This window comes from Rhipicephalus microplus, chromosome 3 (assembly GCF_043290135.1).
Source record: "Rhipicephalus microplus isolate Deutch F79 chromosome 3, USDA_Rmic, whole genome shotgun sequence".
NCBI lineage: Eukaryota > Metazoa > Arthropoda > Arachnida > Ixodida > Ixodidae > Rhipicephalus > Rhipicephalus microplus.
The window spans coordinates 173,160,032-173,174,756 of NC_134702.1; the positions used below are offsets into that span (position 1 = coordinate 173,160,032).

At 44.5% G+C, this 14,725-nt stretch overlaps 1 protein-coding gene across 1 annotated transcript in view; it reads right to left on the reverse strand.

Moving 5' to 3' along the window:
• Window positions 1-6,647, reverse strand: part of LOC142802712 (uncharacterized) — a 35,871-nt gene extending 29,224 nt beyond the window's left edge. The window contains exon 1 of the mRNA XM_075887708.1: window positions 6,085-6,647. Coding sequence (XP_075743823.1) covers window positions 6,085-6,213 — 129 coding nt within the window. The 5' untranslated portion in view covers window positions 6,214-6,647. The remainder of the gene's footprint in view (window positions 1-6,084) is intronic.
• Between the last annotated feature and the right edge of the window lie 8,078 nt (window positions 6,648-14,725).

The window sequence follows — 14,725 nt, forward strand, 5'->3', positions numbered from 1 at the left end:
AGTTGCTTCTGTTGCGGAAATCGTGCGCCACGAACTACAGCAAGCCTTTCCATCACCGGTGCCACCACCTGAACCACGTCCATTGACCTATGCTGATGCCGTCCGCCGTTCTCTGCCAGCCCCAGAAGAGGCACCCTTTCAGCCACGGCCCGTTACCTTGCCTTGGTGGCAGCGAGAACCTGTGCGGCGACCACCAGTATGCCGGATCGACTTGTGGCGCACTGCCGATCGTCGACCGCTTTGTTTCCACTGCAGCGAACCAGGCCACATCTCGTGTTACTGCCATCATAGAGAAGCCCGGTTTGGAAACTTTTCTCGTCCCACTTCATTTTATTTTGAAGACTTTCGTGACCATGGTGCTGATCACCTGCCAACCAACCAAGTGTCTTCACTAAGTCGTCGCTGGCGGTCTCCCTCGCCTGCTTGAGGTCACACTTTCCCGAATCGCCAAAGTTACGCTGACGTCGTCGGAAACCGCTCCCCAAGCCCGTGCCGTCGAAACTAACTGCCGCGACCTCCGGGGGCAAGGTTGCCAATTTCCGAGACGCCAAAAAGACCCCCTTGCCTCTACACAAAGACGACATGACGGCGGTGATGACAAAGACGACAACCACGAGTACTAATGCCGATTGATTGATGATTGATTGATTTGTGGGGTTTGACATCCCAAAACCACCATATGACTATGAGAGACGCCGTAGTGGAGGGCTCCGGAAATTTCTACCACCTGGGGTGCGTGTACTAATGCCGATGAAATTGTATGTGCTGACCTCGGAGTTATTATAGAAGGACACTACGTAATAGCAGTGGTTGACACTGGTGCTGACTTTTCTATTATGCGACAAGAGCTTGACGAGCGCCTTAAAGGAGAACTGACATCAAATTTCAAGATCGAGATGTGCCCATCATTCGATAGCTTGGTATGCATAGGTCTTCTTGGCCAAATTTGAACGGCATTCGTCGCGTTGAGTTATTTTAATTTGATGTCAAACAGCATAGAAAAGCTAAGAAGAAAAAATGAAAAATAGACTGCCCTGTGACATCGACACAAGTGCTACGGGTTCGGTGTGATACATTCCACAAATATCATCCTGAGTGACGATGCCCTAGTATTGATGACGTGTACGATCCGAGTGTTCTTATCGTGGCGCCGAAGCGCAGAAACGCACTCGCTCGTCTACGGCCAGGCTAGCACGCGCAGGTGCACTTTAGCCCAGCCGTGGCTTGTTGCGTCTGATCTTCATCGCACTGGTTTGAATGATTACGTGAAATTATCAAGATAAAAACCACCTTTAAAAGAATATCGAAAGAAAAGAGCATGATTAAACGTGTGCTTGTCCGTCAGCATGTCGGGGAATCGTTGCGAGTTGCAGTGTGTCTAGCTTGAAGCACGGAAAAAAGCGCTATCGTGTTGTATTTTCATATCACGTAGGTGTTACACATCAACACAACTGCAAGCTATCAAACTTGGAAGAGCGTGTAGTCAGATATCATGCCTAACAAGTAACACGTAAGTATTGTTGAAGTTTAGTTCATCTGTAGAATTTGCGTCCATGTAAAAGTCGTAATACCATGTTAACCACATGAAGCTGGATAGATGAGGCCATCTGGAGGCGTGAAAAAGAACCTGACAAGCAGGAAACGTATTCTATTTCTCCGCTGATGCTCATTCGCGATAGCTATATTGCATTGATCCATTGTATTCAGGGGATACCTGAATGCTTTTCACGCCAAAACACACCAATATAGCTAACTGAGGCACAAGAGCGAACAAACGTGCATCTTCGGGCACCTCTGCAGTGCTGCTTGGAACGGCGTCTATTTCGAAATCACTGTTCTGCAAAAGGTCAATTTTTTTCTCGCCTTTATTTTCTCCATTTTTTTCTCGCCACATATAAGCTTTGCCAACAGCGCGACAGCCCTTTCGACCGAAAGAAAGAGCGATGCCGTGCGGAGACAAGAGAGGACCACGCCCACCTCTCGAAACGCGCTCTTCATACGATTGGGACAGCCCGAGAGAAACCCGCCGCGCGCCTGCAATCGGAGGCCATAGTACAGCACTCATAGATTGAAACAGGCATCCTTAGGGCTACGAAGCACAAATACTTATGTTTCGACTGTCTTCGTTTGCCCATATCAGTGTAATGTTAAACAGAATGTGTACATCAAAGCCAATATTATTTCTAGAGACCAGATTTGTTTCGACAAGATGTGGCAAGTTTGAGCAATTTTACATATAAGTTGTCATCTGAAAAAAATTCATGGTGCATTTCAATCGTTAGGTACTGTACATAGGCACTAAATAAAGGCATTGCTTATTGTATTCCTGCGGGGCCGGGTGATATTTCGCAGCTCGCAACCACGTCTCTACATACCAACTGAGGGGAATGCCTAGCGGCTGGGCATAAAAGGAAGCAAGCAGGCTGCACCTTCGTCCACTGGACAGTGCCACATGTACACCTGGAAGCAGATCACCAACTGCTGCCTATCGAACTCTCTGCAGAAGCACTCTACTATGAAGAACAGCAACGGTACGTCGAACTTGTAGACATTACAGATAAGGAAATGACTCACTACATATCTAGATCTCACGAAATGGCACCGCTTGGGATGAAGAGAGAGCTGTACCGTAAGGCTGTGTATTTCAAAGGTGTTTAGAAGTACTTGCAGCATTTGGAGCATTACTTAACGTGTAATGATATAGCAGAGGCAAACTGGTTTGCTGCCACTCACAAAATTGCCCTGGGCAGGGCACTAGTGATGACAGACACTAAGCAAATGTGGAAAGGAGAACAAGAGCCATTAGTACACACAGTCAAGGACTCACTGCGTCAAGACCAGACACCAACTAATCTAAACGAAAGAGGAGTAAGCAGGAGCAAAAATGCGAAGTATGCAGCATGGAATACTCATAAGAAATGTCTTGGTTTAGAAAAATTCCATTTGTTGGTGATTTTGAGAAGTAAGTTATTTGAAAAAGCATGTCCCAAAAACTAGAGCAAGACCAAGCATTTGTGCGCCTGAATCTCTGAATGAGGACTCGAAATTGGTTAATGCAACACAATCCTGTTACGAACAGCGTAGAAGTTCTGAAGTGGAGAGTACCAGTCTAGGTTTTCACATGTAATATGTGAAACAGGCCAAATGCAACTTTTCCCATATACGTAAAAGGACAGAGTGGTGTGGTGCTTAAGTACAAAGACAAAAGCATGATGTTATGTGGCATTGTTGTGAAGGACAATGGCAGGAAGTAACCAGTTCTGAATGAAAAAAATTTGATGAAATGCCTAAAACTTGAATGACTTGAACTTGGCCATAGTGCGGCCGGAGCACGAGCTGTGGCTATAATACACAAGTACCTGGGCATGTTCTATACAAAAGCTAGAACAGTACAAAAATTTCAAGTACATATTCTCAAACACTCAGCCCCGCTCTCGTGTTTTGCTCCGAGAGGAAATATTTGTTTGCATTGCAGGAGAAAGTTGAGCAGCAACTAGGCTACACCACTAATCACCATTGCGAAGGGAAATGCAAGCGTATGTTGATCTGAGGAGGATAAAACAACAATACCCATTTGTTGAACACATATCGTTACCCACCTCTAGGATGAAAGAACTTGTACATGGCCTAAGCAGGCGGAAAAGTGCTTTCTGCACAGAGCTTATTTTTGCCATGTCAACAACCACTCCTACTTACACCAGGGAAGCAACCTTTGTTTACGGTAAGCACAAGTCTCGGGTGCTTACTGCAAGCTCCAGTCATTGCCCCCATATTTCAGGCGATAACAGATGAGGTGCTTCACAGCATCTTGACACAAAAGATGCATCAGCAATGTGACCTCACTATGACAGAGTTTGACATCGGTGATTGCAGTAAGCATCGGAATACATCTTGCAGGGATTGAGGAAATTTAATGCTCTAGGTAAGTGCCTATTGTTTTAATTTTTTCACAAATATATGGCATATTTCAGTTGCAAGGTCATTGAAGAAGACATTCACCCTACAAACACATAAAAGAGGGCAATCTTCCAAGCCTTTCAGCCCACAACAGTTATCGAGCTCTACCTAAATTTGGGAAGGTAGAACTTATAGTTAAATGTTTTTCAAAAACACTTGGACAGTAGCAGAGATATTCTACCAGCTACGGAAGAAAAATAAAAAATGGTCATAGGAAAGAGAACACAGCAAAACATACAAAGCTAAGAAACAGTTGCATGCAGAAAAGGACTGACATTCTATAATGTCTAGAAATCGCCCATAATGTTTTTCTATGTGTTGTCCTATCGCTAAGGTACCCTGATTTTTCATGTTAGCCATGCCTTGACCGGTGAATTGTGTTCATCAGACTTCATGTCTTATGCCAATTTTGATGAATACACTGTACAAAAAGTGACCACAATAGCACCCGGACAGAGGCAAATAGAGAGAAAAAATTGAAGCGCTTTTGGCTCACCAAGAAACGTTTCACATTTAAAGTTACTCTCTGAACTTTCCTTCCAGTATATGTGTGCTGTCAAATTCCTGCAATGTGTAATACAGCTTGGCTGATGAAGCAATTTCACACAATGAAAAAGCCTCACAACAATTTCGGAGCACAGCCCTAAGCCGCCCATTCGTGCAATGAGCAGCGGCCAGCATAGCCAATACAGCATACGAATACAACATAGAATTTAAGCAGAGTGCAGCAAGCCTCTGTGATAGTGTCTGCAATGCCTTGAGCCTGCTCGTTTTTCTTGTGGGAGTGCAACGCATGCCATGTGCACACAGGCACGAGAAAGTGAGTTCAACTGCGATGCTTGGGAGGCAAGGACATGCATAGGTCTTAGGGACACTTGGTGTATATAACGCAACACTAACGTGCAGTCACCGATGACACCACCTTTAAGGCATAGGGCAATGGTACCCATTGATGACATAAGTAGAAATTAAGTGCTGCATGAACAAAGGTTTGTATGAAACAGCTGTTGTAGAATCGGCCACGCAGTGCCTTCTCTAGTTTCCTGGTTAGCAAGGAAGTCACCCCCTTCCTCCCCACTTGAGGTCAATGCAACATCGAAACACCTAAATAGCTACACTTGAAATTCACAGTAGGCAGTATCGAATTGGTCGAATACTTCTTATACTTGCCACTTTGTGATCATCATCAGCCTCACTATGCCCATTGCATAGCAAAGCCTTTTGTCATGTTCTGCCATTCAACACTGTCCTGTGCTTGCTGCTGCCCCATTATACTTAGAAGTGTGGCAGTTTGGGCTAGTTGGTGTGACATGATAGTTATAGTTATCCCCATTATACTATCACACTTCTTAATTTCAGCTGCCCCTCTATCTGTCTGCCACTGAAATGCTTGCTTTCTTTTAGAATCCATGCGAATACCATTAATGACCAGAGGTTATCCTGCGTACGCACTACGTGCCACGCCCATTTCTTTTTCGTTTCCAGTCACTGTACACACCCCTTTGTTTCCAGTCCCACTCTACACTTTTCCTGTCTGTTAAAATTACTGTATTTTTTTTGTTTTGTTTTGCACTGCTCAGTGCATCCACAATATCAAGCCTTCTGCTCCGTAGGTAAGTACAAGGACGATGCAGCTGTTTTATACCTTCCCTGTTCAGGAATAGGATAAAATACCATTCACGATTTTAGACTGCTCTTCGAACGTGCTCCAACCCATCCTTATTAACTTAGTATTCCTTTACAACTTTCAGTCTCGCCACTCGTCTCTCTTCAAAGTGCTGTTCTCTGCCTTGATTGCTGCATAATACTTTTACGCTCCCTAGTGTTCAGACCAACTCTTCTGCTTTCCTAGTCCAATAAAGTAATCATGAGCTGCAATTCGTCCCCCGAGTTACTCGTTGATGAATTGTCATCACAGAATCACAGGTTACGAATGTATACTCTCGATTACCTCATACCAATAACTTTTGCCAATCTAGGGCCCTGAAAACTTCGTGTAAGCACGCGGTGAATAGCATTAGGGAGATCATGTGTTTCTATCTAGCACCTTTTTTTTTCTATTGAGATTCACTCACATTTTTTTAAGAACACAGGTCACCCACAAAGCTTCAACATTCAAAATCTTACCTGATCTTTTGGCCTCTTCAACAAATGTGCTTTCGGTGCCTCCGATGCATTCTGTTCATTAACGAAGATCGATGGCGCCACGGCAGCCCTTAATTGAGCAGACTTTATCGGACTTCCCATCACACGCATGAACGATAAACACCGATGGTAGTTACTATCACGAAACTGCTTCCAGCAGAGAACACTGGTTTTCGAAGACTCCTCAATTCCTTCTTTTCACCATCGCGATGCACTGCACAGCTCATTTTTTCTTCCGTTGGAGGTTGTGACGCGGTACATCATTTCGTTCGCAAATGCTTCTTCAGCCGTACGGAGGGCAAAATGCCGCGGTGGTGATAAGGGTTGGTTCTCCATCCAGTAGCAGCTCTTCGAAGCGTGAATTATAAGCGTACGCAGTGTCTATTCTCCCGGCAACCGGGATAATTGTTCAAAAAATTTTTCTCCTGGCGGTCGCCTTCCATTGGCTCTCTTATGTCACGTGACTAACTGCCATGAGCCATAGAGTTATTTTTAGGCACCGCGTTTTTAGGAAACTCTACGCCGTGGCAACTTTTACGATATTTTTGGCGGGACTAGTAGAGGTGTGAGCCAAAGAGCCGGCGCGCTACCACCGTTAGTTTTCGCTACCGATTGGCGCGTCGCCGCCCCCAACGTGTTTTTTAGCGCGTTTTTTAAATAGGACTTTTTTAAAGACGATAGTCTTTCTTGGGGACCTTCGACGCAAATGTTTTGGTCTGTCTGTATGTCTGTACATTTGTCTGTTTGTCCACTCTTAACAGCATTGGGTATTTGAAACGGTCGACCCCATTCGCAGCGCCCACCTACGTTGCTCAAGATTCAGCGTTCATACTTGTGCAATTGTCGTATAAGAATTAATTATTGCGCGTGTGTGTGGTACCATAACAACACGTATATATTCTGCATGTGCGCCTTTTCCCAGAAGAGCAATACATAAGTAACTTTAAGGACCGCAGCGCTTGTCACGCTGCGCTGACCATCCAACGCTTACACGGAAAGGCGAGTGTTTCCAACGCTTTGCTAAAACAAGACGGTGGTGGCACCTACCCATCGCCTTGCGTTCTACACCTTATCACCTCTGAGGCGGGCACGCACACCCGTCTAGCGCCACGCTCTTTGTTTTTTAAAGAAACTGTCAGATGGCGCTCATGTCTCACGTGTGACGTGACTTGATGCGCTCGTTCGCCTCCACTGCACGCTCGAGGCACTCTAACGCAGCGCCTCCAGATTACCATTCGCCGATTTTCTAGCAGAACATCAAATCAATTTTTGTTCACTCTCTCCACACGCAAGCCTATCGTCTTTCGACGACATTTGCAGACTAAATGCAGATACGGGGCCAATTTTTTTTTCAGCTAGCCTACGTTTATTTTGCAGCTTCTGTCACCAGCCTGGCCTTCATTCTGTCCACTTCGCAAACGCATCGTAATGGGTGCACCTGCCATTTCAGGTAAATAGGTTTTTATCTCGGACTTAATTCAACTCATTATAGATGCCGATTTGTCACGACCGTGTTCCAAAAAGAACATCACATATGTAGTTTGCTCGGCAAGTTGGTTTATAATATTTTTGGAAGAGCAAACTAACGAGCTCAACCTGACAGTACATCGAGCGAAATGTTTATGGCGGAAAGTCCACAAACCCATGTACCAGAAGCGCATTCATGAAACCTAGGCAGAGGCGTTTCACAGCTGCACACCTAACACTACAAAGGCAAGAAGCGTGTCAAAATGGTATGATCAACGCCACGTGCACCATAAACTGACAACCCGAATTCCTTACATATTTGTAAGGACAACTGAAGGATCACTTATACATGCGTCGTGCTTTGCCTTTTTTTGTTTTTAAGGCTTAAAAATCTTCACGTTCAATGTATATCTTCCTTTGCCGATGACACTGATATATTGGGACGCAGATACTAGCGAAGATGTTAGTTTTGTGCCTGAAGGGTGTTCATACTGCCTATATATAGGTGTAACTAGGCCTCGACCCATCTGATCTCAGTAGGCAGGGCCGCATGACAAAAGAATTCCTTTCTAATCATTGAATGTTATTGGCAAAGGAAAAAAAAACAAAAAGAAATATTGAATGTGAAACTCGTGAAGCCTTCGAAATAAAATCAGGGCGAAGTGTCACGTGGGAGTGATCCTCCAGCTTTCCTCACAGATAAACTTGGCGTTGATACTTTGGTGTTTGATGGATATCGGCTGCTTCATACCACCTGGAAACATTTGTTGGAAAAAAAATGTACGGTTAATTGTGCAACCGTGGTTTAGATAGTTTCCCAAACATGCGCTCCTGGTTATTTTTGTGGCTTTTTTATAACATTCGGTTTTAAGTCCAGCACTCGACTTGCCTGGTTCCTAAGCTGCATTCGTGTTTTTCGTTGGTTTCTTCTTACGTAGATCAGTAAAGATCATCCCTATTATCGTCATGTGGGCATAGCACCCACCCTTCCTCATTCTCCCATATTTCACCATCGTGAACGCATAGAAAAGGTCTTCATCAACACGTGACATGAACGAGAGATGTGTTCCGATTATAAGTCGGCAAACTCGCCGATGAGTCTATCAGAGGAATTGAAACACTCTGATTGCGGCGTGAGTCAGAGTCTGAATGAGTTCGGCTAGGTTACACTTAAGCCACAGCATTGATTTTCCAAATTGTTAATCTGTCTAACTTCCCCTATCCCTGGAACTCGTTTCATTGAAGGTCCTTGATAAAAACCACTTGCTCATATCTTCGAATAAAAATGATCACCTTAACTTAAAAGCACGGTATGAAATTGCGACATAAAATGCACCATGAGTTGAGATATCAAGATTAAAATGCCAACGTGAATAAGGACATAATGTATACTCCCTACTTCCAAGGAGCACACCTATTTGTAAATTTTTTTGCAGAGTCACGGAGCTAATGCCGTTTGCGCCGGCGTGATTTCACAATTTGAAGTTAGAATTCCCAACAAGTCGTTAGCAGTTTCTCTAAAAACACTCGTAATTTTTGGTGATGTTAAAGAGATTTTTTGCATCACACTGGCTGCAACTTTAATGCTAATAGGTAATGCGCTTATAGACTACACCGTTCGCATGCTCTGACAAAGTAGAATGAGCAAATTATGCCCAGCATGCTGCAAAACTCGTATGATCTTTTCCAAGACGAGAGAAGAACGCATATCGGATTACGATAATAACGAGAGGAAAATCTGAATAATTATTCGTAACTAAACTATTGTGTATCTAGTGTAATTCACAATTGTTGAAAATTAATGAACATGGCTTTAAGAGGGCATGGAAGTGGATTGCGCAGCATATTCTGGCACACTTGCAACTCCCGGGAGTATTGCATCGTGACATCGTGATTTACATTGAGTCTGATCTACAATTGTGTACCAAATGAACGGAAAATGAGCACTGTATTCCACCTTCATAAATCATGCGGCTTCCAAGGCGACAGCGCAGCACGATTTGCAAGCATCGACCACCCCTATGCTCTCTCCTGTATTGAACTGCTTGCCCCCAGACGCCGCTTCTGTTTTTGCATGAATAAATGCGGTGATTGGAAAATTATGGAACGCAAACCAAATATTCAGAAGAACGAGAGCGATGGGACGGGCGCTTGTGATTGCCCTTTCGATGTATTGTTTTGCGCTAAACAAGTTTACATCTCGACGAACTTCAAGTTTTGTAAATGTAGTGACAACGCATGCTATCAGCTCTAATAGCATTTCCTGCCATGTGATACGTTGAAAGCTTTCGAGTGCATTCCAAGGAGGAAGGGGGTAGGAATCAACACACCGCTCCTGCTGTGTGCGACGCTTAGTCACTGGCAAAAACAAATTATTTCAAGCTGTAATGCGGTCAAAGAAGTTTGTGACTTCTGAGGACTTGAGGATCCTCTAAACGCTTTGCCAGCACGCCTGCAGTTAAGGACTCCGTATCGACACGGCATAGAAGTGCCCTTTTTTGTATTTTTTCTTAATCAAACTTTTTTCTATTCATAGTCAGTTTCGACACATGGAAGCAATTAATTTCGGCGGTTGCTCGCCCGTCATTGGGTTCGCCTAGTCCCTTCCGCGAAAAACTTGACGACACGGGTTTTATCCCAGGCTCAAGTTTGTCATATCTGAGCTTTTGCGTTCTTTGTACGCCCCATGGAATGCAGACAGGCTACAAAACGCAGCGACGAGCTCTACTCTCCTGGTTTATAACATGCAGCACTAGTATCTGTTATATTTCATATGTGAGCATTCGGCAGAAGTCTGCTTGGTTGGGGGAACAGAAAATGAAAAAACGCAGAAAACTCCAGCCAATAATTACATTAAGAAACCCAATGTTTTGAAGGCTGATCGTCTTTTTCCTTCGGGGTGAGAAGGCCCGGGATGTTTGCCACGACTCGCTGCAAGCCCTGGAAGTAGAGGGAGGGCAGTGTTTCCAGTGGTGCAGTTGTCTCCCACTGTTCCAGGACTCAAGGGAGAGCCGCTGGCGAAGATTTCTTTCTGTTTAGAAGATCACCGTGCTGTAGGGACAGGTATGGTGGCCAACCCGCTTACAATGTTTTGCCTCTACCCCTGTTCATTTGACCGAAGTCCTTCTTGTGCTGCCACATTTTTTCATGCAAGTTCTTGGTTTAGCCGGCACACACGATCCTGCACACGGCACCTTGCGCTATTCCCGCAGATGCAAGGTCTTAGAACCAGCGGATCAAACTTCCGATGATGGTGGGAGGCTTGGGCAACGTGGACTTCTGCCTTTTTAACTTCTCTGGCGCCCACGATGTAGGAGATCGACACCAGCCGTTGTTCAGTGCGGTTGGTGTCACAATTTCCCCTTCTTTTCTTTTGCGGAGGGCTCTGCGAATAAACGCCTTTGTGAATAACCATTGGTGCCGAGGTCACGGATTATTTTCTGCCTTCGCCGCTGTGGTGACGAGTGGTGATTGGATGAATGGCTGTTTCGATGGGAGTTTTCACGTTCGTTCAGATTTCTGTATTCTTACCCGAGAAGGTTGATTTTGAACGTTTTTGCTCATGGGAATGGCCGTACATATGTACGTATAGGGTTGCTTTTCAGAGGAAGCTTGCAGAAACTCATCTGGGAGGCTGGTGGGATTAGCTAAAAGTCGCCTAACTCACAAAGCTCGGGGGGGGGGGGGGGGGGGGGGGGTCTTGAGAAGGCATGCAGATAGCACAGCAATATGTAAAGAGAGGATATTTTGCGCAATGGAGCGTTGCTAAAGCCTCTTCATCAGCCATTTATTTAAGACCATCCCCACGTCCAGTCGTACATTACGTCCTATCCCCCGTCCACAACACACTGTGATAAGAGATAACACTGGTGTACGCCATAAATAGCCCCTATTTTTTTGGACTCTATAAGCAAAGGAGCACTTACGCAAAAAAATGACACTTTTTTTTCTAACCCATGGCAGGAAAGTTCGTTTGATCGAGCGCGCGATGTTAACTGTTGAAGTCTTGGTTCCACAGAGCGCCGAGTGAGGCGGGACCCAGAGGGGTTTTCGCATGGAGGAAAGGAATTCCTGGGTTTTCGTGCAAAGCTAACTGGCTAGGTGGACGCACAAAACCGCGTGCACGCTGTCATGCACCACGTCGACAAGACTCTTCGAGGAGGTTTCGTGGGCGCTACTGTGATCTACTTTCCAGCGTTGTAAATATGCGTAACTGCTTCGAAAACGCCGCTGAAGCTCGAACACTGGCCTTTGTAATCCCGTACAAGTCTGCCCCTCTTTCTGCTGAAATGGTTCTCCAGGAGCAGCCAACACAAAATTCGTGACGCGGGGGGGTGGTTGCTTGTTTACCGGAATGACGAAGGCATATACAGTATGCCGTAGGGCGACACGCGATTCAAAATTAATTTTGAATACGTTCTAGGTGACAATATTTGTTTACATTTCATAGATGATGTGTGTATCTACACAAATCTATTTGACGGGTTATCTCGCTTTCAAAATTTTGTTTCAGTACTCCTTTTAAGGAAAAGAAAGGGAGAGGGAGTATGGCCTGGTATGAATATAAAGAGCGGTCTCACAAACAAACCAGATTCAAGAACTGCTCTCCATCTCCACCAATCACCCGCACCTCCTTGCGTCTTTCAAGAATGTAGTCTTTGAAGTAGAAAACAAAGAAAAAGCGCATGTCCTATACTCATTTCGCTTCTTTTGTATTCGTTGAAGCACTTGCATCATAAGTCGCTGTTTCCTCATGGGAGGCGGATTAGCGCCTTTTTCGTGCATTTCTTGAATCACTATATGCTATTGTGACCAACATAAATCGCCCACCTGTCTGTTACCCAAAAATAAAAAAAACCAGTACATTACGCATGAAGACTGCGAGCTCCACTTGCCTTTACTTACCCGTTGAAAAGAGGCTCCTCCATTGTTCATTCATTGAATAGTAGCCTCAAGGACGGAAGGCATTATTTATTTATTTATTTATTTATTTATTTATTTATTTATTTATTTATTTATTTATTTATTTATTTATTTATTTAAAGATACCTTACAGGCCCTTGTTGCAGGGCATTGTGTAAGGGGCGTTACAAAGGGTGAGTGTCGCGACAAAACCGTAAGCAAACATCAAACTTTGAAAGAACTCAACAAAAAATAACGCGTTATATGTCACTAAAGAGAGAATGTACAAAAGTCATTTGAAGTTACACATCGGAACATTGCTGGTGGGAGGAGAACAAATATCCGCAATACACTTACTAAAAAACACCTAGCACACACGTAGCCAAAAATATTTTAGAGCAGCGCGCAGAAAGCAATTTGTTCTTGTTTAATAAATACAGGATAATAAAGGGCGATAAGAGAGTTTTTGTCGTGTGTATAATACCTGTGTCACACGGGCGCACAAAAAGTCTTTTGAGTAAGCAGTCTTTTACGAAGTTGAAAGACTTTTAACAAAGAGGTGTTTGCGGCGCACACACACGGCAGCAACGATCTCCTTTTAGTGTTTTCGTTCGAAGACGCTAGCGAAAGCGTGGCGCTTGCAGTAAAAACAAAGCAATGAAAATTAAACGATGTATCACGATGTACAAATTAAAGACTTGTTGCACTGCTCGTTTCTTCAAATAAATTTAAGAATAAGAGATGAAGAAACACCAATGTGAAAGTTTGTTGCACTAGTTAAGGAAGCATTCCCATAACTAGTGACGTGCACAAGTCCGTCTGGCACCACTGGGCTTTTATTTACCGTATTTGTTTTTCGCTGCTCTTGACTGCTCTCGACACGTTATGGGCGACCGTACGGGAGAAAAAGCGAGGATCGCAAGCCTCACGGCCTGCCTTCTCGCTAAGGAAAGCGAGGCAGACGCTGCAAAAGCCGCCAAGGAGAGGATAACGTGTCTGCTTCCAACCATTGCAGACGCTGCCTTTTCCGTGGGGCGCCGGCTGCTTGATCTGCGGAGTTGGCCATAGACGCTCGGACTCGGACCACATGAATGACGGGCAAACACACAACTGCCACGCTTTCCTCGCTTGTGCAAAATGGCGCGGCGCGAGACCGAGCGTCACCACAGAACACCTACACCACGTGATATTGCCGACGCGTTGTAGCTGCTTACGAGAGTAGAAAAGGAAATAACCATTAAAAGAGTTCATTACACCTTCTGCAGGATATAAAATTTGTTTTTACAAAGAGTTTTGGTGTTAGAAAGATAAGCATTCGCTCTTTTTTTTTCCCACCACTCGAAAATTGCTGGCGCCCACTGGTTTCGAGGCTACTCATTCGGATCCGTAAAAAAGATCGACGAACGCCGCTTACGAAAAAGACCGCTTCTGAAAAGGAGTTCGCTCTGTGCCGTGTGTCTGCTGTCAGGAACTCCTTTTCGGAAAAAGACCGCTTACTTAAAAGACATTTAAGTGCCCGTGTGACAGGGGTATAAGAACATTATAAAGTAGGAAAATGCAGGCGGTCACAAAGTGTGAAGCGAAAAAAAAACGAAGAGCGCGTGCTCTTTACTGAATGAACACAAGGCCCTAAGCTGTAAGCGGGAGGAAATGGAAAAAAACGAATGAATATAATTACACTGGAACGATACAGGAGGTGCAACAAATACTTGTAAAAAGGAACCAATCGAAGTGTCTATGATTGAAAGAAAGAGTGAAGAAGTTGTCTGAATTTTTCGGGGTATGATTGATATGCAATGTCATTCGAGAGATCATTCCACAAGCGGATGACGCGAGGAAGAGCCGATGAGTTAAAGGCGTCCGTTGACCCATATAATCGCGTGAAACTTAAGTTATTATGCAGCCTACGAGATGTAACGCAAGGTTTATCGAGTTGAAATGGGAATGGTTTGTTACTGTAAACATACTTATGGAAGAGGCATAGGAGAGAAATATCCCGCCGAGTACTCAACAGTTGAAGAGAAAGGCAAAGTTTAATTTCCGTTATGCTGCTATGGTAGTCATAATTTCGTGAGATAAATCGGGCTGCCCTATTTTGGATAGCTTCAAGCATGTTGATTAGGTAATTTTGGTATGGGGACCAGATCGATGCGGCGAATTCAAGTTGTGGGCGAACGAAGGTCTGATAAGCTAGCTGCCGAACAACAGATGCAAGTGGCACATTTGATAATAAATAAAAGAACAACTGTTACTT